A 26,016-nucleotide genomic window follows, 5' to 3' on the forward strand; every position below is an offset into this window, starting at 1 on the left:
TTTTGGCCCAAAGATTCATTTTTATCTCATCTCGTTATAAATATCGGTGGTATTATTTCATCAATTGTGCCAGGTGGAGTCAGCGATTTTGCGTTTAATATTGTTGAACTTGTTATCGAAGTGTTAATATTAATTATACTTATTATTTTCATTGTTGAGTATTATCGTTTTAAGCATGGTCTTAAATCATCCAGCGCAACCACTTCGTTTACATCTTTTGTTATTAATGGCCTTTTAAAGTATTTTACCATTTTACTTGGAGTTTATTTTGGGAAATCCATAACATGTATTATCTTTCGATCAGAAATAGTACTTGCTAGTATTGTTTTAGTATTTTCTGTTCTATATTTTATAATTTTTTTCCTCATACAATTATACTTAATATCACCAAATTTATCATTTAGACCACAACCATTTCTTTCAACGTTTACATTTACTACATGTATTCATTACATTTTATCTTTTTTTGCAAGCGCCTTTCAAGTCATAGGTTCAACTATTCCAGGCGTCACAGGCAAAATCCTATGTTTGGTCAGTTCACTTTTCTTACTTCCTATCGGCCTTATCTTTTTTTTCCTTCCATATGTATCAGCTAATGCAATTATTCATCGTTCCTTTGTTACTATGTATTTTTCAGCTTTTCTTAATTCTTTAATTGTATCCATTCTCTATTTAGCGGGTATAGAAGGTCGAGAATTTATGGTTTTTGTATTTATTGGATGTGATATTTTAATATATATATTTGTACATTTTTATTGTAAACGAGTATTAAATGATATTCATAAAATAATGGAAGAAATTGAACATAATGAAAATTATTTTGAAACGTTATCATTTGTTAAAGCAGCATTAGTCTGTAAAACTTCATTTGAAGAAGGACATCCAATCGCACATCGATGGGTATTATTCCATAAAGCATTAGATTTATTTCCGAAGAGTAAAGAAATCCGAATTCTTTATGCGCGTTATGCAGTTATATATCCAGATGAAGTTGGGGAATTAGAAATTGCTTGTCAAGAATTAGCAAAACATAAAAAACATTCGATTGTTATCAAACATTGTCTATTCCAAATACATTCTATTCTTCAACAACGTGAAGTAGCATTATCAGTCTCAATTAAAAAATCATTATCAAAGTTATCTAAAAAAGTTGATAAATGTCGAGGTCAAAATCGTTATATATGGGAATGTATTATTCGAGGGAATTTAGAAGAATTAGAAACATTAGGTGCACGACTTAAATTATTACAAGAAAATATCGAACGAGATTATGAACAACTTCGTTTAATATATCCGAATAATTCATATATCGCACAAGGTTATTTTGCTTATTTAAAAGAATTCGTTCGAGATCAAACACGTGTAGCAGAAATGGGTTATGTATATCAACGACTTAGACAAGGCTCACGGATTATGATTGAAAAGAGATATGTATTTGCATCGAAATATTTCCCAAATATACCTAATGAAGAACAACATATTACATTAAAGAACTTATTACAAAAGAAAGAATCAAAACATAAATTACTTGAAGAGAAAACACATGAAAGTTCAGTTAAATCTTCAACAAGTTCATCAGCTTTAGGTTCATCTGATTCATCTAATTCGAATGAAATTACTTCAAGTTTTATGAATGAAAGTGAAGAATTTTTACAATATCGTTATATTGAATCGATGGTAAATAGTGTACAAATACCATCAATGAAATATGGTCCTTTAATTATAGCGTTATTTATTATCATTATATGTGGTTGTATTATAGGAATTTTTGTATTTATATTTTCAGAAATTGGTAATATAACTGAAGTTATTACTATAATTAATAAAATTTCAGAATTAACTTTTACCATATCAGAATTACCAATCTTTACTTATCATGCAATATATTTTAATACAAATAAAACAACAATGATATCACTTAAAGATAGATGGGATATAATTTATGGTACTAATAAACAAATTCCAGATTATTGGTCTACAGATACTAATGCAGCATTACAAAAAGTGAAAGAAATTTCTTCTTTGTTAAGTGATATTAATACAAGAATTCAAAGTTTTTCAACAAATGAACATTTCCAAGATGCAATTGATTTACTTTATTCGAATATATTAGAAATGAATATTTATACAAGTCATGAAGATTATACAATAGAAAATTATTCATTACAATATATGATTACATATTTAATGAATATAGCTATAACTGCAGTGAATACAGAGACACCTGAAACAATTTTAGATGATTTTGAGTTTTGGACAATGATAAAAAACATAAAAAATTTAATTGGTTATTGTGAATCATTTGAAATTAAATCAATTAATGGGATATTTGATGAATTAGAATCTGCAAAACAACAAATATATATATTTACTTTATGTTTAATCTTATTAATATATGTAGCATTTATAAGTTATATTATATATTTAATTATATCATTAAATTCTGAAAAGAATATGATATATGAATCATTTAAATCATTACCTAAATCTGTTATTTCTACAATAGTAAATAAATTAAATAAAAAGAAACAAAATAAGGAAGAAGATGATAATGATATTAATGGTTCTAATAGTAAAGTACAATCAGATTTAGAAGATAATGCTTATCGAATATTATCAACATCTGTTAATAATGAATCAGGTTTTACTGGTAAGTTTTGGAGAGTATTAATATTAATTATAATATTTTCATTATGTATAATATGTATAGTATTATTATTCTTATTACAAACTTCATCTGCAATTGAACGATTTAAACAAATAATTCCACTTTATGCAGAAATACCTCGAACAGGATTAACATTTAATCAAATGTTATTTAATGCATTACGTTTATCATCAGAATCTGAATTTAATGGGGATGAATCCGAATGGAAATTACCTAAAAATGCAAAAGAAAATTATCAATATATTACTGAAGATTTACGATTAATTTTAGATAATGCTGTAGAAATAGTAAATTATTTACGATTAGGTTCAACTGATTTTCAATCACAAGGATTACAAATTGGTGGTTATGATATGATTAGTATATTAACAGAAAATCCATGTGTACGAGATACGTATTTAATTACACAAGATTATCAAGTCTTTGAATGTACAAGTTATGAAAATGTTATCTCTTATATTTGGTTTCAATTTATAGAAGAATTTGCATTAAATGAATATAATATTAATTCATTATCATTTGCAGATGATAAACTTAACTTTATGATAGTATGGTTATTAGGATGTTCTAAAGATGAATATATTATACCAATATTTGAAGTATTACAAGTAGTTTCTGATTCTTATTCAGGTTCTTGGACTATAGTTAATATGGTAATTCCAATAATAGTATTAACATTAATAGTAATAATTTGTTGTTCAATATTAATACCTCGATTTATGTCTACTGCTAATGTCGCTTGTTGGATCTTACGATTATTATTATTTTGTGATCCTAATGTTGTATTGCAATCTAAACCTATAATGAGAATTATAATGAATAACTTTACAAAGAACAAAGATGTAAATAATTTACAAGAAACTTCAAACTTTTATGAAACAGTTGTCTCGAATTTACTTGATGGAGTAATCTTTTTAACAAATACTTTTGATATTATAAGTTGTAATCGATCAATAGAAAATGTTATAGGGAAAGAACCTCAATCATTAATTGGTAAAAATATTAATGAAATATTTACGGATCCTTATGGTAAAGATAGTTCATTATCTGCATTTTATTTAGCAATTTCTGGAATATCTAAAAGTCAAAGAACTCCTTCATTAGTAATACAAATTGAAGTAATGAATAAACAAAAAGAAGTTACATTAGAATTATCATTAACAGCAGTATCATCAAATGGTTACGTATTAAACAAAACTACAAACATTGATTCGATTGCTTTCTTTGCATTATTAATTAAAGATATGACAATGACAATTGCACAAAATAAATTATTATTAGAAGAAAGTATTAAAAGTGAAAAACTTTTGTCAATGATTTTACCACCTTTAATAGTCACCAAATTACAAAATGGAGAGAAAAATATTTCATTCTCTGTTAAATCTGCTTCGATAATGTTTGTAGATATAGTTAGTTTTACTCCTTGGTGTGGTTCACATCCAGCAGCTTATGTAATGAAAACTTTAAATCGATTGTTTTTAGAATTCGATCGAATCCTTAAGAAATATGAACGAATGATGAAGATCAAATGTATTGGCGATTGTTATATGTGTGCTGGAGGTATATTCGATGAAATTAATCAACCTGCAGAACATACAAAACAAACAATTTCATTCGGTATTGATATAATTAAAGCAATACAATTGTTGGATATCGAATTAAATGAATCATTAAGAATTAGAGTCGGTGTAAACACTGGTGGTCCAATTGTTGCTGGAGTTTTAGGTATCGAAAAGCCAACGTTCGATATTTTGGGTTCTGCAATTTGTTTGGCAGCAATGATGGAACATCACGGAGTACCAATGAATGTGCATATTCCTCAACATTGTTATGATTTGGTGTTCGGTACAATATTTAGAATTAAGGAAAGAGGAGACGTGGAAGTTAAAGGGAAAATGTATCATACGTATGTAGTGACTGGTTATGAATGATGTTATAATGTAAAAATATTTTTTGATTTTATTTGTGTATGAAATTGTTACTGTTTTCGTATTTTGTTTTATCTTGTGTAACATTTGGGTTTTGAGTGTTTTAATCGAAATTGAAAATAGTTTCTTGTCAATGAAAATGAGTGATTTAAATACGTTAGAAAGTTACCAAAAATTCATCTTCATAAATATAAAAAATTCATTTTCAATTGATATCAATTCCAACAATTATTATTAATATTATTATTTTGATATTGAATTCACTTTTCGTATGTATAAAATCATTGTGCATTTGTTGAAAGTAAGGACAAATAAAATAAAACTCTTGCTGAACAATTTCAATAATTAATTAGAAATTTGAACGTTTCAACTTACGGTATATGATCACATAACCATGTGCTTGTATAATTTTATTATTAAATTATCTTATAAGAGATATCGAACTCTCTGTCTCTAAAAAACACAAATCTTACATCAGTGTAGACTGTGTAAACATAATAAATGACACTTATATTTCTATATAACTGGAATTTCATTGTAAAATAAAACAGTATTACTTGTATAAGTAATATTATGGGTAATATTCCACGTAATATCAGCTTTTTACGATTTTGTACTACGGCCACAATTTTCCTTATTGAGTTTTATTCCGTTGTTATGATATATTAAATGAGCAAATATGTAAATAAATATCATCAGATATCGCATTATTAAAATTTAAGATATCTCAATCATTTTCAAAGTATGGTATCTCATTAGCATCCCAGCCGCTGTAATGCCCGAAATTCAATTATATAGGGCGCGTGGAAAGTTCGTATAAAAATAATACGTGATAAAGATATAAATAAAATTTATATTAATATAGTATTAGTACATGTAGTATTTTTTTTTCTCTATGAATTTTGTTTTATTATCTTAAACACATGAAAAGTTATTTTTAATTATGTACGTTAAAAATGGAGGTTTAACATTTTTTTATGGAGGAACAAAGAGTAATTATAAAGTTCTTCACAAAAGAAGGGAAGAACGCACAAGAGATCCAAGAGATATTAGAAAAACATTATGGGGAAGAAGCATACAAACTTCCCACAATATACAAATGGATCCAAAGATTTCGTACAGGGCATGAAAGTGTCGAAGATGAAGAAAGGTCAGGAAGACCAAACGATGATCAAATTGTAAATTCTATTCAAAAATTATTAGAAGAAGATCCTTTATGTTCTGCTCGTTCAATAGCACGACAACTAAATGTATCAGATTGGTTGGTTAGGGATCGATTGAGAAACAATTTGGGATATAGAAACCTAAGATCAAAACTGGTGCCGCATTTTTTAACATCAGAGCAAAAAAGTGCCAGAGTAAGATATGCAAAATCGATGCTAAAAGAACTTGAAAAGCATATTGAAACAAATTTTAAATATGTTCTTACAGGAGACGAGTCCTGGTTTAATTTTTATTATGACGCCAGAACTCAATGGGTTATTGAACCTGAAGAATTAATACAGAGAGAATCTCCAAGCCATTTTAAGAGAAAAATCATGATTGCTTTATTCCTCTCTGAAGAAGGAGTCAAATTAATCATATTTAAGGATGAAAAGGAATCTATTAATGCTGACTACTTCATTAACAATATACTGAGCAATTTAGAAATACATGTGAGCAAGAAAAGCCTCCCAATAATCTAAAATGAATTGTGCATTATGATAATGCACGACCTCATACTGCTAAAAAAGTGAGAGAGTTCTTATTAACTACAAACTTCTTAAAACTCGATCATCCAGCCTATTCGCCCGATCTTGCACCTTGCGACTTTGGGATCTTTGGTACAGTTAAAGGACGAATGGTAGGGATCGAGTGTTTAGACATTAACGATCTTGAAATTGAGATATTGACAATTTTGAATCAATTCACGCAAGACGAAATAAATTCAATATATCACTCTTGGATAAGAAGATTGAAACAATGTATCCATATAAATGGAGAGTATATTGAGTAAAGAATCCATATATTTAATTAATTATTAAAAACATTTAAAATTGGAGAATAATTATAAGAACTTTCCACGCACGATAGGGAATTCGATATAACGATACGAGGTTTTGTGTTCAAAATCACGGTTTCCGAAAAGTCATGTTGTGAGAAAAGTGGTACTTTTTCATACCAAAAGTCATCAATACTTTTATATAAACATATCAAATATAATGTGGTTCAAAATTGACGAACGTTAATGTTGTTAAGCCATTGCACAAAATGTTAATTTTATAAAAGCTCAGATGCTTTCACTTACGAAAACATTATATCTCTAAATTAATTTTATGTTTCATCATGATGCCCATGGGCTAGTTAAACATTAAAAATAAATTATACATAATTATAACACAATTTTTCTCTTGTTAAAAAATAATTTCTTGTATTTTAATACAAATTGTTGTTTAATACACCTAATTTAAAACATCAGATTTAAATACAACTAAATTAACCTTGAAGATTTTTGTCTTCATAATTAATTAATATCAATTTCTTTTTGTTCAAGAAGTAATTTAACAATTTCTGTATGATCATTTTCAGATGCTAACATAAGTGTCGTTTCAAATAATTTAAATAATTTCCAAATATTATTTTGAAATATTCCAAAATTACTAAAATAAACATCAAATAAAACAAATAAATATTTTTAGCATTAACATCAATTCCTTCTTGTTCAAGAAGTAATTTAACGATTTCTGTATGACCTTTCCAAGATGCCAAAATAAGTGCTGTTTGAAATAATTTAAATAATTTCCAAATATTATTTTAAAATATTCCAAAATTACTAAAATAAACATCAAATAAAACAAATAAATATTTTTAGAATTAATATCAATTCCTTTTTGTTCAAGAAGTAATTTAACTATTTTTGTATGACCATTTGAAGATGCATAAATAAGTGCTGTTTTAAATAATTTAAATAATTTCCAAATATTATTTTGTAATATCAAATTATTCATATAAATTTTATCTTTAGCATTAATATCAATTCCTTTTTGTTCAAGAAGTAATTTTACTATTTCTATTTTATCATTTGAAGATGCTAATATAAGTGCTGTTCTAAATAATTTATATAATTTCCAAATATTATTTTGAAATATAAAATTATTAAAATAAATTTTAAATAAAACATATAAATATCTTTAGCATTAACATCAATTCCTTTTTGTTCAAGTAGTAATTTAACTATTTCAATATGACCATTTTCAGATGCTCTAATAAGTGCTGTTTTAAATAATATAAATAATTTCCAAATTTTATTTTGAAACATTAAATTATTAAAACAAATATTAAAGAAATCAGATAAATATCTTTAGCATCAATATCAAATATTTTTTGCTTTAAAAGAAATTGGAAAAGTTCGACATTTTCTGATTTTGTCATGAGTAATATGTTTTGTGGAATTTTGTTATCTTTTATAAAATGTTTGGTTAGATACAAATTTTCAGTATCTACTGCAGCTTCAAAAAGATCAAGATTGATTTTCAATCCATTTTCTTTAAGTAAAAATCTTAATATTTCATAGTTATGATTTAAAATGCATATCTTTCCTAATTCTTCGATTTTGTTAATTTCACCTATTTTATTCTCATAAAGATAACGAAAGATATCATTTCGATGGAATTCAATTGCTGTTTCATATGCTTTGTAAAATGATGAATGATTTTGTTCACATAAATGTATGATCTCTGGGTTTCCACCTACAACTGCATATTTACCTGTGTTTTCTACTTTTGAACCATTCATAAGTAAATATTTAAAACATTTAACTGAAGAAAAAAATGCTGCATAATCAATTAATGTAACATTTTTATGATTAATAAATGAACATCTTTCATAAAGTGATGGCTCAATTGTTTGATTAAAATCAAAATTACTTTGTGATGATATTTCTTGAAGTTTCTCTATTTCATCATTTCGAATTATTTGTGCAATTTCATTTGGATTATGTCCTTCTTTAATCAATTGCTTATGAAGTGCAAAATCATTCTTCGAAAGTTTATCTATATCTGGATAATTCATTCTATTGATTTCATCAGATGTCATATATTGCCAAAAATTTCTACTCTTGTTTATTATGGCTTTTACTTCATTCATATATGCTAAAAGATAATTTGACTCAGAAGTATTCAAATCATAAAGTAATTTTTCAAACATATCAAATATTTTATATTTATATTGTTTGCTTTCTTCAAAAGTTTCTATAATTTTTAAAAAATCAAAATATAGTTTAACATCATTTGTTGATATTGCAAATGATTGATAAATCATTTTCAGTATAATTATGTTAAATGAATATGAATAGTTATTATTAAATAAATCAGTGATTACTTGTGCTGAATGTACAATATTTGCTTCATTTAAACGGAAAATTGTTTTTTCCATTAATTTAAGTTTTTTCCATTCATTATTATCTATTTCTGTTTCTTCTTCTTCTTGTTCTTCTGTTTCTGTTATTGATCCAAGTTTAATCATTTTTACAATCAAGAAAATGAATGCAGAAACAATTACAAATCCAATAATCAAATTTCTAATTAAATTAAACCAAAATTTTGGCTTTTTTGATTGTATCTTTAAATTATATATAAAACCATCAAATCATGCTCCTGGACCTAATGGTATTTCTTTATTATTCATAACATTATCTATCCACAACATAATGTCATTTGAATTATATTCTCCTTCATAATGATAATAAACACTTTTAGTAGGATATACAATCGTTAATTGATTTCCTTCATTAAAACGAACTCCAAATGTATGACACATTCGTGGAACTTCAGAACAATTTATCACACCTGTTTTAAGATATTTTGGAAATGTTTTTGCCATTTCGATTAAGTCTTTAGTGAAAAATATTCCATTTTCATAATATAGCATAAATGGTGTTGATTTATTTAGATGTTCTTTAAAGAAAAAAGTGGTTGCTTTATAAATAGGTGGAAATGAATGTAATTCAACAAAATCTTCGATTAACTTATCACTATTAGCTTCAAGATATAGTGTATCTGTAACATTAGTAATTGGTGATAAATATATTACAATAGGTTTTGTCTCATTATCAAATTCTTTATATTCAAGTTTATAGAATTTGGTTGGTGCGTTTTTATATTTTTTGAGAATATTTTCAAAAATTTGTTCATTTAAATCTGAATTAATATCTTGAAGGAAGAATAAAGATGAGTTCTCATCAGATTTTATGATTTCTTTGAATTGCATATGATCTGAGATTTTGGATATTGTCATCTCAGTTATTCTCTTTTCGATAAAAGAAATAAATTCATTTAACGAATACGTGTTATAATAAAATTCATTAGATTCTATACCTGATTTAACCAAAAAAAGCCGAGGTGTTCCTGAATGTGGAAACTTATTACAAATAGATAATTCACTATCACATGACATAGACGCTATGATAACTCTTTCATCATTTTTATAATGTTCTTCTAATTGTTTCCAAGTGGGTTCTAATTCTTTGCAATGAGAACACCATTGAGAATATAATTTTAAAAAAACAGGAATCCTTTGTGTCTCAGATATAAAATCACTAATATTCCTCGAAGATATTTCTATTATTGTTGAAAAAGAAGAATAAAGAAACAAAATGAACATATGGACAATACTCAAAAATTAAAACGATTAATTAAAATTCAAAAAAAGCATTCAAGCTTGAATGAACGTTAATGAAAAAAGAACGTTAAAAATTCCTGGATGAATTCTTCAAAGTTTTGCTAAAGCTTCAGCATTACTTAGATTCTGTTCATCCTGATAATATTGATAATTTGACAAACAAAATGATGATATCAAATTTTTTCGATGATAACCAAAATGATATAAATTTTTTCGCAAAAAAAAGTAAATTTATTTCATTAAAAATCCAGATTTTCTTCTTCTTCAAACCAATCATCCTTTCTATCTGGTATAAGATCTTCTGAGATCCCTATTTCAAGCGCTTTTTGCCGTAATATTTCATATCGTGCTGTGATATCTGATGCTATTTTGATAAGATCCTTGAGATCTTTTGGATCGTCAATTAAATCTTGTATATTTTTTTCATGCATTTCAAATTGGCGATAGAATGATTTAACTTCTTCAAGAACTTCGGCTTTATTTTGTGGAGGTTTTGGAAATGATTTCGCTTCTTCTTCATACTTTGTAATAAGTGTATCAAATAAGGCATATTTTTCCTCAGCATTATTAAGTATATCTTCAATAATTGATAACTGATGATTTTTAATTTCGAGTTGGTTTTCAAGATAGTCGAGTTCCCCTTCTGCTTTGTCCAATTCAACGTTTTTTTGGTTGATCATTTCATCTATTTCTTTTAAACTTGCAATCTGCTGGTCTTCTCGGGTTTGGAGCATCTGGTTCTTATTCAAAAAAACGATCATAACTGACAACGAATATTTCACTTTTAAATTCAAACAGTTTACAAAAAATTGCATATCAATAATTTATACTTTTCTCCTCCAATGAATCATAAAATAAAAAAAGGTCAACGAAAAATTTTGTGAAATAAACATAAAAATTTATTTTTTTTTCTAGAATTTAACATAATATTTAGGAATTAAAAAATTGTAAAATTTGAAAAATTTTTCTTCCTCCAATCCAATATTTGGGTGCATCAACAATTTTATTAGGATTTTCATTTAAAAATGCGGCCCACCAAGAATATGTACTATATGTCATAACGTTATGTACAATGTCTCATTAATTCGAAATTGAATTTTGGTTTTTACATTCTATATCTTTTTTTTTTTTTTTCCTTCCATATGTATCAGCTAATGCAATTATCCACGTTCCTTTGTTGCTATCTATTTTTCAGCTTTTCTTAATTCTTTAATTGTATCCATTCTCCATTTAGCGGTATAGAAGGTCGAGAAATAAATTCCAAATATTATTTTGAAATATTAATAAATTAATTTAATAAACACCAAATAAAACAAATAAATATTTTTAGCATTAACATCGATTTCTTTTCCTTCAAGAAGTAACTGACTATATCTGTGTGGCCTTTTTTAGATGCCATTATTTGTGCTGTGTAAAAAACACTTGAAGTAATTTCCAAATATTAAATTGAAACCCAAAATTCTTTAAATAAATATTAAATAAAACTAACAATCATTTTTAGCATTAACATCGATTCTTCATATTCAAGAAGTAATTTCACAATTTCTATATCATTATTTTTAGATGTTATAATAAGTGCTGTCCAAAATAATATATTCATTTGTTAACCATAGAGAGTATCAAAAAATTTCTAATAATAAACATATTCCTTTGAAAGTAAAATACATTTTTCCAATCAACGAAATCATTAAATTATTTCATAATGTAATTCTTTTGAAACATTTTTTTGTTTTCCAATTAAAATTTTACTAAAATATTTTCCAAAAGTAAAGCAAACATTATGACTAGTCAGTCAAAAAATATTTTTCTTTTGTTATATAATCAAATCACCTTTAGCCCTAAGTTTCTTTGCGTAATCCTTTAATTGCTTTGAGCATTTAAATTGCGGGAACAAATCTGTTTTCATCAATCGTAAGTTATCAATAAATGCGTCATTAAACACATCAGCAGTTGGGGTTTTCACTTTTCCAATTTCCTTCACAATATGATCTGCGATATTTACTCGCATTGTTGCATTTTGTTCAATATATGTTTTCTTAATTCTTGCAAACGCTTCATTTAATTCCTCTTGACTCGAAATTTTCCTGAACTTTTCGATCTCCCGATAAAAGAGGTACCCCTCGGGGCACCCCCGCTTGTTAACGAACTCAATGAACATTTTGCTCGCTTCTTTGTCCTTAAGGAGCTCTTCAAGTTTATCTAATCGTTCCATACCAAGCTTAACTTCAGGCGGTTTAACATATGCTAATTGTATTGGCATACCAAATGATAATAACATTGAAATTATACAAAGAACATTAGCAAATATCGGTGGTACAATTGTGGACTTGTTTTGTGAGCCTTCAACCCAACCTAAGACAATATAAAGACCAATAAGAACAAGCCAACATATTCCGATTGATGTAAGCTCAATGTTGTATTTAAGCTCATCATGGATCTTTCGGATGAAATAAACTGCAATCCAGAGTAAAACTTGAACAATTACCCAAAAGATTAAAATCGTAATCCAATAAATGTTTTGGCTAGTCTGAGAAGCGACGCCCCAATGATTAGCAGGAAGCTTTATGCAACGATAAAGGCCAGCAAGAAAAGCAATACCAATAATTATCCAAAGAAGTATTAAAAATGCAGTATCAGATATAATTTTGTTATGCGCTTTTAGCCATGCTATCAGCTTTGAAGCACAATTTTCTTGGCCTTTTTCTCCTTCAGTAACCTCAGATTTGTTGATCTGATATATTATGATGAAACGAAGTGATCGAACTGGATATGGGAAAAAATGGAGTGGCAACATAAACCACATGAACCAGTGATCAAAGAAATTGTAAAATTCACCGCCACCTGATAACACGATAGATTTTAATACTAGAGTAGAAGTCATTAAATATTGACCAATGGCAGAAGAAAAAATTAGCCACGGTGATCGAGACCTGATGTAAAATGAATTTCTGAGACGGAAGAATAGAACAACATTGAATATGAAAAATAATGTCCAAAATATCCAAAACGAAAAGAAAAATGCACCGCATGGATTTGTTTGTAAGTTAATACTTGAGAAGATTGGTGCCGCATATGAGAAATTCTGTGAGCTCATTGGAACAACTGTAGTTTCATCACTTTTTCTGTTTAACAGTTTACTTTCAACCAATGAACTTTTTAAATTATTTTTGAGCTCAAAAATGCTTGTCAATTTTATTAACGGTCGCTATCTTACGATAAAGTGTCTCAATTTTTGTGCAGCTCTAAGCACATGAAATTCATGAAAAAAAATAATTCGTAAACACTAATTTTAAGCCAATATAGGCAAAGCAATTATACTTTATTCATTTTGTTCTCCATTATAATGAATTTTATCAGAATGTTAAACATTTCATATCTGAAGAGGAATTCCAAAGTTTCATAAAGCAAAAGTTCTTTGTTTGTGATATAAAAAATTCCAAAATTTTTTTGCCGTATTTTTTAGTTATTTAATTTTCATATGATCATATGTAAGAACATATTTCAAAAACCATTATAAAACTCGACGTGTCTCTCTTTTTCATTATTACCTATTTCTTGGTTTCCTTCCATTTTCACCAATTCTTTCGAAGGTGCAAATTCGAGATCTTCTGCAACAGATTTATCTTCGATATTATTTATCTTTTTATTAATTGCAGATAAATTATCTGTTGACTCTTCATTAATTGTTAATTCTTTTACATATCTTTCGATTTCATCCATTTTTTCACATTTATAACTTTCAGCTTTAAATTTCGATGTTTCAATATTTTTCATTAATTTCTCCCAACTTGTAAATGGGTCAATATCTATTTGTAATGATACACACATATTACCTGCAACTGAAGGACAAAAATGAAATGCAGGATCTATTAACCACATTGGCAAAAACTCGTTAATTTTTTCGAGTCGCGTCATTTTTTGTATAACGTTGTCAATTCTCTTTAACGGTTCCAAATTCAAAAACTGTGTTTTTTTCTGTGGATTATTATCGGCTTTGTCAGTTTTGTTTACATTTTCTTTATTTCTTTGGTTCCATTTTGTAATAAAGTTATGTATAGCAAATGAATTACCTGGAGTTTTATCATCGGTTGCAATGTTTACTAAGTTATCGAATATATTACTATTTAAAGTTTCATTATTTAAAAGCTTAGTAGCTAATTCATAAATATAAGCACTATTTGTACTTTTGTTAATGTTTTGCATTTTTAATAAAATGTTTAAAATTGTTTTAACTTCAGTTGAATCGATCATTTTCGATAAACGTAAATATAAATCCGTTTCGGGCACTTTTTCATTTAATTGCTCACAAATTAATTTATCGTCAAATTTTTCACTTAATTTGAAAATAATTTTACGTGAATTAATTAAATCATTAAATATATATTTCATTGTTAACAACAATAAACAAGTCACAGGTAATGATTTTTCATTATTCATTAAGAAGTTTAAGTTATTAGTAATAATTGATTGACATATTATATCATAAATAATTTTCGGGTTTTTAATTTGAGTATTATTATGTTCAAGAATTTGATAAAAACCAGTGATTGAAGAGTTTTGTAATGTATTACTTATATAATTATTTTGTAACAAATTATTTAATAAGATTAATGAGTTAATTACTATTTCTTGATTAACATAAGAAATGAATTGTAATGTTAACTTCACTATTTCGATTGAAGGTTTTTCAAGTTTTTTAACTAATTCACTTAACGCTGATATACATATTGAAATATATTCATATGATATATCAATGATATCCTTAATTTCAACTGTTTGTCGTAATTCATATATAGCTTGAGACACGTCTATAATCGAATTCATTATAGCTATTTCAACATCATTATTATAAGGGATTAATATATGTGAATAAATTTTCATTGCAATTTTTGCTATGTTTAAGTCACCACACATTGTACCCCATGATAATATTTCAAACCCAAATTCTTCTTTTTGTTTTTCATCAAATGTATTAATAAATCCAATGATCGAATCAATATCGACGCCAATATCTTTCTTATAATTTGGTATGAATTTAGTTAATATATTTAATGCTTTAGGAAATGTATTCATCATTGTAATAGAAAATGATAATAATATTTGCGCTTGTGATTGAATTTGTTCTTTACAAAGTTGATCATAAATAATTGGTAAAATAAAATTAATAATTGACGTATAAGTCTTTGAAAATAAAAGTCCATTCTCTAATTCATAATCTCTGTTTTCACTTTCACTTGAGCCTTTACGTTTTGATTTCTTGATTGTTATTTCTTCTTGACTTTGATTCTTAGTTTTATAAAGAAATGATCCTCGACTATTACGATCACGTGAAACATGTTTTGTGTTTTTCATGATGATATTTGTATTAATCGATGTATCTCTTTCTTTAGCTACTAAATTATGATAATTTAACCATGAACTAAACTTTAAAAAGTTAAATAATATTTGTACAGTTTCTTTACGTTTTGCTGAGAATAAATAACTTAAAAATGTTTTGCCGACACGATGTGAACGTGATAAATTATATACACAATTTAATAAATAAATTTTAAATGATGAAATTTGATCAGTTTTAACTTGATATTCAATAACTTGATCAATTAAACTTCGAAATTCTGTTGGTGGTGATAAAGAAGTTTTAACTTTAGTTTGTATTTTATTATTATTATTATTTTTATTATCATCATTTTCACTTTGACTTAATCGCATTTTTTGTTGGATTTTTGCATTAGTTATAATGATCATTATAATATTTGATAAAATTGATATGTTTGATTCGATAAATGAATATAAACTAAATGATGAAAAATATTTCGAAGTTTTTTGTAATACATTTTTCGAATTTAAATCAAAACTAATGGATCGAATCCAAGGTATAACATATAAAAGTAATTTACGTAATAATTGTAAATCTTTAATTTTAATAATAATTTGAAACATTTGATATACAAATTGTTCACCACAAAATGAATGTGTAAGACTTAATAATGTACTTAATTCTAAAATTACATCAGAAAATAATTCGGAAAATTCACTATATTGAATGATACCTATTTTATCAAATTCTTCAATTAATAAATTAGTTAAAGTTTTATCATTATTAATTAAAGAAGAAGAAAATATTATATTTGTTAAAAATGAATAAGTTTGTGATAAATTATGAGCTAATGCTAAATAATAAAATGATAAAGCTAATAATGAACCAGTTTTCATAAAATAAATTTGAGTAAATTCTTCTTCTTCTTTCTTTTGTTGATTAACATTTCTTTGTTTTAATTTCTTAAAGAAATCTTTTTTAGATTCGATTTGTATAAATTGATTTGCAATTGAATCGAAATAATTTGATTTAAATTCTGCAGAATGATTTATATATTTATCTAAAAGTTTTGGTGATTTATTTAATACTATATCTAATATATTCCAAGATACAAATTCGGATTCTTTAAGTTTAGTTGATAATTCTTCTCCTTGTGATTTAGTAATTGATAATAAATAATGTAATGTTTTATTAGCTATAGGAATTAATGAACAATCTTCTAATATAAATGTTAACCATTTATCTTTTTGGAAGTTTTCGATTTGATCTAATAAAAATATTGGAGTTCTTAAATATGGTCCATTAGGATAAGCATTATTTTTATTATATATTAATTGGAAAAATGTTTTTGATGTAATTATTAAATTGTTATTAATTTCTTTCTTGAATAATTCCGATGTTTCATCTTCTTTATTAAATTGGAATGAAATAAAATCAAAGAATTTCCAAAATGATTTAAAGATTGGATCATTATAATCTAAATTAATAAATTCTTCTTGATAAAGTTCATTTCGAATTCCAATTAATAATGTTAAATAATATGTTGGTTTTAGTATAGTATAATCAAATAATTGTAATAAAGCTTTTAATTCTAATGATGAAATCATTGCTTCACAAGTATTAATTAAATTAATTTCATCATTATTTAATAATTCACAAATATTATTATGATAATTCATAAATTTTGTTTGATCAATTGTTTCAATATGAGCATTTGACCAAAATATTAATAAATTACCATAAAATAATGGATCAATGAATTTCATTTTTGTTAAATCATTATTTAATATTTCTTCTAACATATTAAATAATTCATTTTTACCTAATTCTTCATTATTTTCATATTTAATATATTCATTTGCAAATACAGCTAAATAATATTGATAAAATGAATTACATTGTGATGATGCTACATCTTTAAAACTTATGTTAATACAAGTTTGAATAATTTCTTCTGATTGAATATAACCTCTTAATATATTTTCTTTAGCAATTTTTGATATCTTTTCATCATTTTGTTCAATGAAATCATTTAAATTTATTTTATTTTGTGGTATAACTTGTTTAATTTGTTCAATTATATTTAATGCTAATATTCGTACTTGATAATAAGAACAACATAAAGAAATCATTAAAATCACTTCAATTAATTTATATTGTTCATCATCAATAATACGATTTAATGAAGCAGATATTTCTATTTGTTGTTGAATAACACTTAAATATCTAAATAAATTTGCTACTACTAAACTCATATGATTGACTAAATTTAATACGATTTGTTTTGTTATTAATTTTCCATTATTTTCATTTTGATAATGTATTGATTCTAATATTCGTGATGCTAATAATGATAAATATATATCAGTAGAACAAATAATTTCACATACAGGTATAATAATTTCTTCATCAATTGTAACTAATGGTACTATTTCTAACGCTTGTAATGAATTCTTAGGAATAATTTGTGCTTGATTAACAAATTCAATATTAGCTTCATATCGATTAATAGTTAAAGGTAAATCTGCTCGTTTAGCCCATTTTTGGAATTGTGTCGAAACAATTTTAGCAGATAATAAAGGAGCTTTAACAATTTGAATCATTGATAGGTTTTCATCTAAAACTTTATAAATATCATCATGATTCATCTTTAATGATTGTAATATTGTATAAGTTTTACATAACTTCATATTGTTTTCTGTGTTTTGTTGTTTGCTTTCATCATTAATTAATGGCACTATTGTCGAATGTGCTAAATCTGCTAATTGATCTTGAAATCCTAAGTTTTGAGGATAACCACTTCGAGGTGATAACATTCTTTTGATTGTAATTAATACTGATCGCATATTATTCTTTTTAAATGATTCTAACATTAACTTAGGGAATATATCTCGAGCAAAACCTGAACTTGGATCAGATGAATATTGCAAGAAGAAATCAGATAATTCTGTTTGATAATCTACAAAACATGCTGAGTTATTCGATGAGAAGATACTTGATACCATAAATTGTCGTGTATCAGAACCAAAGAATTCTTTTTTAGTTCTCCAATTAAAGTTTTCACCTGTTAATTTTAATAATGAATTTTGTTTATAATTCTTTCCACGTAATAATATAATAATCGATTGTAAGAAACAACCAGCAAATTCTGGTTTGCCTACAAGTGGCTTCAAATATTTATTAATATATTTCATGATTGGCATTGTTATGTTTTTATTATCATCTGCAAAGACATAAATTAATGTATGTAATGCATGCGCAGGTCCTTTATAATAACTATTCTTAATTAATGATAACGTGAAATCATAAATTTCAGATATAATTTTGGATGTAGAAAAAGTACGATCATTAATAAATAATAAGCCAACTACATTATACATACATGCTAAGACGGCATAATGAAGCGATGAATCATAATCTTTAACTTTGTTACCAACACATCGAATCTTTTCGAGAAGTTTATGCGCATTTGATAATAAATCATTTGAAATAGTGGAACCAAAATTAACTTGTGAAAAGAAATATAGATAAACTTCAAGCATAGGTGATGATAAGGCTTCAGATGCTTTGATTTTATGTGTTTTGTCTTCAACACCAAATATTTGGTCAAACGTATTGATGGTAAATTTGGTGTCAAGATTAAGTGTGAACTTACATATCGTTGGGGCAATGAACTTGGCTGGCTTATGATAGGCTGTGCTATAAAATTCATTGGTATCTTTGGGAAATAGGTTAAAGATGCGGAAGAAAAGTTTGATAAATGAACTATTGAAAAGTTTATCTTCTAATTTGACTTGTGATATGATCAGATCAAAAAAGTAACAAAGAACCATAAGATTTAAAGATAAACCACAAAGTCGATTTTTTGGTTGATCCCAATCAATGTCGTTTAATAAATCTGTATAAAAGGTTTTGCCTCCAGTGCCCTTTTTTGGCGCTGTGTTTTGATTGATTTCTGGTAAATTGGAAGAGAATTGGTCAAAACAATCAAATGGGTTGACATCTGCAAGTGCAAGACATGGAAGAATAATAGAAATGAGAGACCGATCTGTTATCCAAAAATCTTCTAAAGCATCTTGAATTTGTTGGAAATTAGATTGTTGTTTTTTTGTTGGAAAAATTGGATCTGGGATTTTTTCAAGCATTTGTCTAAATACAGAGCTAGCTGTGTGATTAAATGATGACTTCGATAATATACGAGAAACATGAATGTCAATTATGTTTTCACTCATTCCAATTCGTTTGTCAATTTTTCATTGATTCAAAATTGAGGTTACAACGGCATTTGATTTGTTATAGAGTTGGACGGTTTTCGTTCAATTTTAAGCATGAAAAATCACCATCTTTACAAGGACGTATCAAAGTCAAGTGACTTAACGTCTTTTTTGGACTTGGCAAATGTTATAATGGTCGTTGAAAGCATTCTAACATATGAATGATAGAATCTTTTGCGAAATAGATCAATGTATTAAATCGTAAGGATTTGATTCTAATTAGCTTTGATTTTCAATAAAATTTCTTTTTCCTATTTCGAGATCAAATCAAAATCAAAAGATGTAAATGAAAATTTGATTAATTTCTAAAAATTATAATTATTTCATGAAATTTTAATTTAGTTTTATGATATGAGTAACAATATAATGCATTTCATTATCTATTTAAATATGGTGTGATTTCATGAGGTTATTTTTGGAGAAAACTGGGATTTTTCCAAAAATTTTAATGAACGATTAAATATTTCAGAAAAACTTCATGAAATCATTCGACACAAAAAGTGACAATTGTTATACAAAACGTCAACGATACGGTTTTTTGAATAAATTTCAACAAGAAAATAAAAATTCTACCAGAAAGGTTTGAACGTTAATTACTGTAAAAAAACTTTGTGATAACTGTACAGTTAAACCATGTTTTTGAATATTTTATACCAAAAGTGATATGAAAAAGCAGTTAATTTACCGTAAAAACAGTCCGGGAGTTATTGTACGTTAAAAAAATGAGCTCGTTGGCTGAGCTCTTCCCAAGCGAAAGCGATTCTGAAGAACCAGAATATCCATTGGTAGAATGGAGAAATATTTCTGTTAGGCTTCTAAATACTCACCATTCTTTGTGGGGCGATAAACTTGCAGAAGCAGGCAAAATAACTGCATCAATCATAACAGATAAATTATATGGAATAAATGTTGAAGGGAAAACAGTGTTGGAACTTGGAGCTGGAGCTGGGCTTCCTTCAATGTGTTGTTGTATTCAAAAATCAAAAAATGTTGTAACAACTGATTATCCTGATAAAAACCTTATTGACAATATTAGATTCAATTTAAATAATTTCGAAAACGCCAAGGTTACAGGATTTAAATGGGGCGATGATCCAACTCCTCTTTTAGCTTTGAATAATAATGAAAAATTTGACATTCTCATTTTATCAGATGTAATTTTTAATACCACAGAACACCGTAAGCTTCTTAAATCAGTTAATGATTTGATGAAACCTGATGGTTATGCATTGATTATTTACACTCATCATCGGCCATATAAAATGAAAGAAGAATTTAATTTTTTTATTATCGCAAAAGAAGAGTTCCCTTTTGATTGGAAAGAAATTGCAAAAATTAAACATCCACCAATGTTCTCAATTGTTGAGGATATGGAAATATGCACCACATCACATGTTGTGATTCTTAAATTTAAAACAGCCAATTGAATAGATAAATAAATATATCACTTTTTTAATCAAATACCATTATATTATCTTTATTTACTTTTTGTTTTTGTTTTGATTAAGTTGCAAAAAAATGATTGTGAATCTAATTTATCATTCTTTGATTAAAATCTTTTTATGGAATATGAATTAATATTAAATCTATAATTAAATACACTTAGAAGTAATGCAGAAAATATGATTAAGCATAAATTACATTTTAATATCTGAAACTTTCATCACAGATTGGTATACTCATTCAGTAACATTGGATCCAGTGCTTTGTTTTATGTTCCGTCGAATCATCATTTTAGCTTTGTGTTTAAGTAGTTACTTTTATATTTCATCAATTATTATTATAATTGAAGAAGCAGAAACACCAATTGACGATTCTACTGATCAGTACGAAAAAAAATTTTAAAACATAACAAAATTTGTATAGTTTATTATTAATAAAATCGCATATTAACTCCTATGTCAATCTTATTGACATTGAAGCAATAGTATTTGATAGTCCTTCAGCAATTAAAGTTTTCTCATCGCCGATTTCCTTCTCTATATTTTCATTCGGTTCTACGAATCCAGGGATTTGTTCGAAAGCTTTTCTAACTTCTTTTCTCATTTCCTCTTTTTCCAAATTATATTGTTCGGGATCATACGGAATATTCTTTTTAATTAATACCAAGAAATCGCTTAAAGTGTTTTTAATTTCTATTTGATTTTGACTCGAAAGTAAAGCTTGTATAAACAAAGTTGCTTCCATAGGTTGCAAAGAAGTAAACAATTGACATATTATATCATAAGCGATTTCAGGTTTATTTCTAAAGTAATTAAAAGAGAAAATTGTTATTATGAAACATGAAATTTGTTGTAACGCAAATTTAAATCGTAAATCAACCAAAACATTAAAAATAAAAATTAACAAAGAATTTGCATAACATTCGAAAAATGAATCAAATTCATCTTTCATTTCATTATGAAAATATTTTAATAAATCTGTTAAAGAAGTTATACAAAGGTCAGTTAGATTTCGTTGAGGAGATAAAATTCCCCATTTAATAGTCTCGATTAATACGTCCATATTATTACGATCCAAAGTTATTAAATTCTTTGGATATAAATGAATTACGCAATGTATTAAAGAATAAAAAGTGTTCCGTAATTCAATATTATCATTTTGATTATTCGATATCATTGGTAATGTTACATTAAATAATTGTAAAAATATCTCTAAAATTTTATCCGAAAAAAACATCGAACAACGATTTAATAATGCAATAAAAAACTTTAATGACATTTGAACACGTGTTAATTCATTATTACTAATATAATCATTAAAGATTAAATCCATATAATTCGGTATAATAAAGTCAATGATTATTTCTTGCTTGAAACAACAATAGACAAATCGAAATATTAAATATATTATTGTGCTTTTAGCTGCTTTTAATGATAGAAATTGTTCTTTATTATCAATTACATTTGGTAATGTTTGAGATATTATTAAAAATGTTTTAATTAAATCAGGTGTAAATTGTCGAAAATATGTTAAATACGTCGTAGGAAGTGATAATACTATTATCGAATGACATTTTAATATCATTATTAATGCTAATATCGAATTCTTATTGTTAGGATCAAATGGTAATATTGAACTTAATATTGGATGAAAATATGAGAGAATTTGATTCAAATAATTCGTGCGTGAAATTTCATCTGAAAAGGTTCGAACTAATAACGAATAACATTTAATGATTTCCGTTATTTCATTCTCTGTTAAGTTATTGATAAAATTGGGTAAATATTCAATCATTATCTCTAATAACGTCTTCTGTTCACCTTCTTGTAAAGCAGTGAATTTGGATTTACATCGTTGAGTTATCGTCTTGAGACCGTTTATCGAAACGTATTTTAATTCAATTGAACCTTCTAAAATGAATTTAAGTAATGTTCCAATTATTACTTTAAGCAAATTAAAGAATCGATTTAAAAACATATGTTGCATTGAACATACATATACTACACCACATGCAATTTGTGAACAAACATTTTTATCTGTTATTTGATCACAAATTGAAAATAATTGTCGAATTATTTTTGGATACGCATCATTCTGTATTTCAGTGGGTACTGTTGAAGATATAATTCCAATGCTCCAACAAACACTATTAATTTGTTCACAACTTAAGTTTTGCAAATTATCAAATTGCTCGAAAATTGATTGAATCGTATCAATAGTATCAACACTACATAAAAATATTAAGCAATCTCGAGCAGCTGATAAAAGACTGTCATTTTGGATTGTCGTTTGATATTCTTTAGTTTCTTGATTAAACTCATCAAATGTCGAAATGATTTGATAAGGCTTTGGCATCTTTAAAATAAGGATTCTACGTAATGTTGGATATGTTGGTTCAAGTAAACCTTGTTGGCTTTCGACAATAAGACTGTTATGAAACACATTCAGCCAAATTGAACAGCATTGTTCAAATAACAACGGTTCATTCAAAATTGTCATAATATTTATACAAATTTTCAATGCGACTGTTAATTGCTGGAAGACGTTTTGGTTATAAAATAAAGTCGAATATGAATAAACACACGTTTCAATTGCTGATAAAAATGAAATAAGGTTTTTTGTCGGCAACGATAAGATTTCCTCATCTGATAAATGAGAAAACCCATTGATAATCATTGAAAACAATCGTAAAATATAATGTTCAAAATCTGAAATTCGATGAAAAGTGGAAGCAAATTCTGTAAATACTTCTAAAGTTGGAATAATAAGTTCGTTACTGTTGTTGATACATGAACATATGTTATCAAGTAAATTTGATTCAATGATATCTTTAGGATTAACCCACTTAACAAAAACAGAAATGACATTTAGCGTTGCTTTAATGAGCTCCAAATCATTTGGAGCTTGAAAAATATGATTAAAAAATGATAAAAGTCGATTGAGCTCTTTTTCCATAGAAAGCATTATCTCTGAGGCTTTGGTCGATAACATATTATTTGCTTCAATTATAACATCTCGTGTGAAATAATCTAGAAATTGAATACAACATAATGCAGAAATACTGGAAAAACCAGAGGCATTATAAAATTCGTCGAAAAAATTCGCCCATGCATTAGGATAATCATATTTTAAAATTTCTGTGAGTGATTTGGAAACTTGTATTATAAATCGTTGATCATAATTTTGTGGAAGGTGTTGTGTCAAATAATAAAATAAAAAAGATCGTATACCTAGCCGGTAATCTTCGGGAATATTGAGCCAATTTTCAGATATGTATTTAGGTATCATATCGAGAAAAAGAAATTTGGATTCAGGTGAAGCTGGAGATGAAAGGATACCACGTATATATAAGAAAAGATCTGATCTTTGTGAAAATTGAATTAATATATCATGCGCTTTTTGTGGAGTAATTTGAAAATTCGAAAGTTGTGAAAGAAATATATGTGACACACAATCAAAAGCTTGGATGTCAACAGGTGTGCCATCGCTGCAAAGTTGCTCCATTAAGCGTGTAAAGTATTTAAAAAGAGGGATTCCCACAAAGTTAAATGGTCAACAACCACCGATTGAAATTTAGGTATCAAAGACCTTATAGAATATTTTCTGAACATTTTGCTCATAAAATTATTCACGATAAACAACGATAGAAAAGTGAGCCTTAATTGCATCTTTTTTGGAGATTTTCTTATTTGAATCTTTGTTCATTGTTTTAATTTCGAATTCATCTTTTAAAATTTACGAAAAAAGATACCAAATAGAGAGAGAGACAAGTTTATTAATAGCAATCTATAATGTAGAATGTGATTCAGAAACAGTTTCGATTTCGGTAGCAGATTTTGTTGGAGTACTTTCTTCTGTCACAGCTTTTCCAACATTTTGAATCTCTTCTTCTGTTTCAGAAAACTCTTCTGGAGGTGTTCCAAAACCAGGAATTGGGTGTGAAGACAATCCTAAGATGTAAGAGATAGAAGTAGAAAAAATAAACCTTCCTAAATACATACCACGCTTAACCCAGAATGGGAATTTTTTTATTTGTTCTTTTTCGAGAAGAACAGAACATAACTCATATGAAAAATCGTTGCAGTTGTGATAAAGAATGTTATAATGGTCACTGAGCCAGCGAGAGGAAGATGTAAAAATGTTGATTATTTCTTCACATTCTTCGGCTGTATATTTTGATTCGCCCATTTCAACCTTCGTATAAAATTCCCCTGTCATTGAGGATGGTAAAGACCCTACAATTTCAGGTATATCAATTCCTGTATATGAATATGCTTTGAACCCAAAATAATATTCATACAAATTATCTATAACAACAGCTGTATGATATACACCTAGCTTAGCAAATCTAAAGAGCTTGTTTAGCTTAGTCAAATCATAAACGTTTACAACAATGAAAGCTTTTGCTTTCATTTTTTACAACTAAAATTCAGATGTTTATGAAATATTTGTTAACGAACGATGTATTTAATTCTGAAAAATTGCTGATTTCTCTGTTTTTGCTTTTTAAGCTTCCACATCCAATTTAATCATGTTTTACATATGCGAAAAGTCATTTACCCTAATAAGAGAAATATTTTATCATTTTTATTATTTTGTTCTGCTAAATTTATGTTTATGTGATCAGTTCTTTGATTTTTTTTCCTATCTTGATTTTCATTAAACATGGTTTTTACAATGAAATTTTTACATACTATTCTCTTTTCGTTTATGTATATTCTCTTAAAT

At 26.6% G+C, this 26,016-nt stretch overlaps 5 protein-coding genes across 5 annotated transcripts; 1 reads left to right on the forward strand and 4 right to left on the reverse strand.

The window, feature by feature from the left end:
• Positions 1–4,122: 4,122 nt before the first annotated feature.
• On the forward strand, positions 4,123–4,599 carry GO595_006618 (Adenylate and Guanylate cyclase catalytic domain containing protein; the record flags this gene model as incomplete). Its single annotated transcript, XM_067919991.1, has 1 exon — positions 4,123–4,599. The coding sequence occupies one exon, from the start codon at positions 4,123–4,125 to the stop codon at positions 4,597–4,599; it is 477 nt and encodes a 158-aa protein (XP_067773181.1).
• Positions 4,600–10,493: 5,894 nt separating this feature from the next.
• GO595_006619 (uncharacterized protein) lies at positions 10,494–10,988 on the reverse strand (the record flags this gene model as incomplete). The annotated part of the gene is made up of 1 exon (XM_067919992.1): positions 10,494–10,988. One exon carries the CDS (start codon positions 10,986–10,988, stop codon positions 10,494–10,496), a length of 495 nt encoding a protein of 164 aa, XP_067773182.1.
• Positions 10,989–12,067: 1,079 nt separating this feature from the next.
• Positions 12,068–13,048, reverse strand: GO595_006620 (regulator of G-protein signaling 1-like; the record flags this gene model as incomplete). The annotated part of the gene is made up of 1 exon (XM_067919993.1): positions 12,068–13,048. One exon carries the CDS (start codon positions 13,046–13,048, stop codon positions 12,068–12,070), a length of 981 nt encoding a protein of 326 aa, XP_067773183.1.
• Positions 13,049–18,299: 5,251 nt separating this feature from the next.
• Positions 18,300–19,803, reverse strand: GO595_006621 (uncharacterized protein; the record flags this gene model as incomplete). The annotated part of the gene is made up of 2 exons (XM_067919994.1): positions 18,300–18,308; positions 18,409–19,803. The coding sequence occupies 2 exons, from the start codon at positions 19,801–19,803 to the stop codon at positions 18,300–18,302; spliced, it is 1,404 nt and encodes a 467-aa protein (XP_067773184.1).
• A 5,271-nt stretch (positions 19,804–25,074) lies between these two features.
• Positions 25,075–25,701, reverse strand: GO595_006622 (deSI-like protein; the record flags this gene model as incomplete). Its single annotated transcript, XM_067919995.1, has 1 exon — positions 25,075–25,701. The coding sequence occupies one exon, from the start codon at positions 25,699–25,701 to the stop codon at positions 25,075–25,077; it is 627 nt and encodes a 208-aa protein (XP_067773185.1).
• Positions 25,702–26,016: the final 315 nt, after the last annotated feature.

Source organism: Histomonas meleagridis (assembly GCF_020186115.1).
Source record: "Histomonas meleagridis strain 2922-C6/04-10x chromosome Unknown contig_45, whole genome shotgun sequence".
Lineage (NCBI taxonomy): Eukaryota > Parabasalia > Tritrichomonadida > Dientamoebidae > Histomonas > Histomonas meleagridis.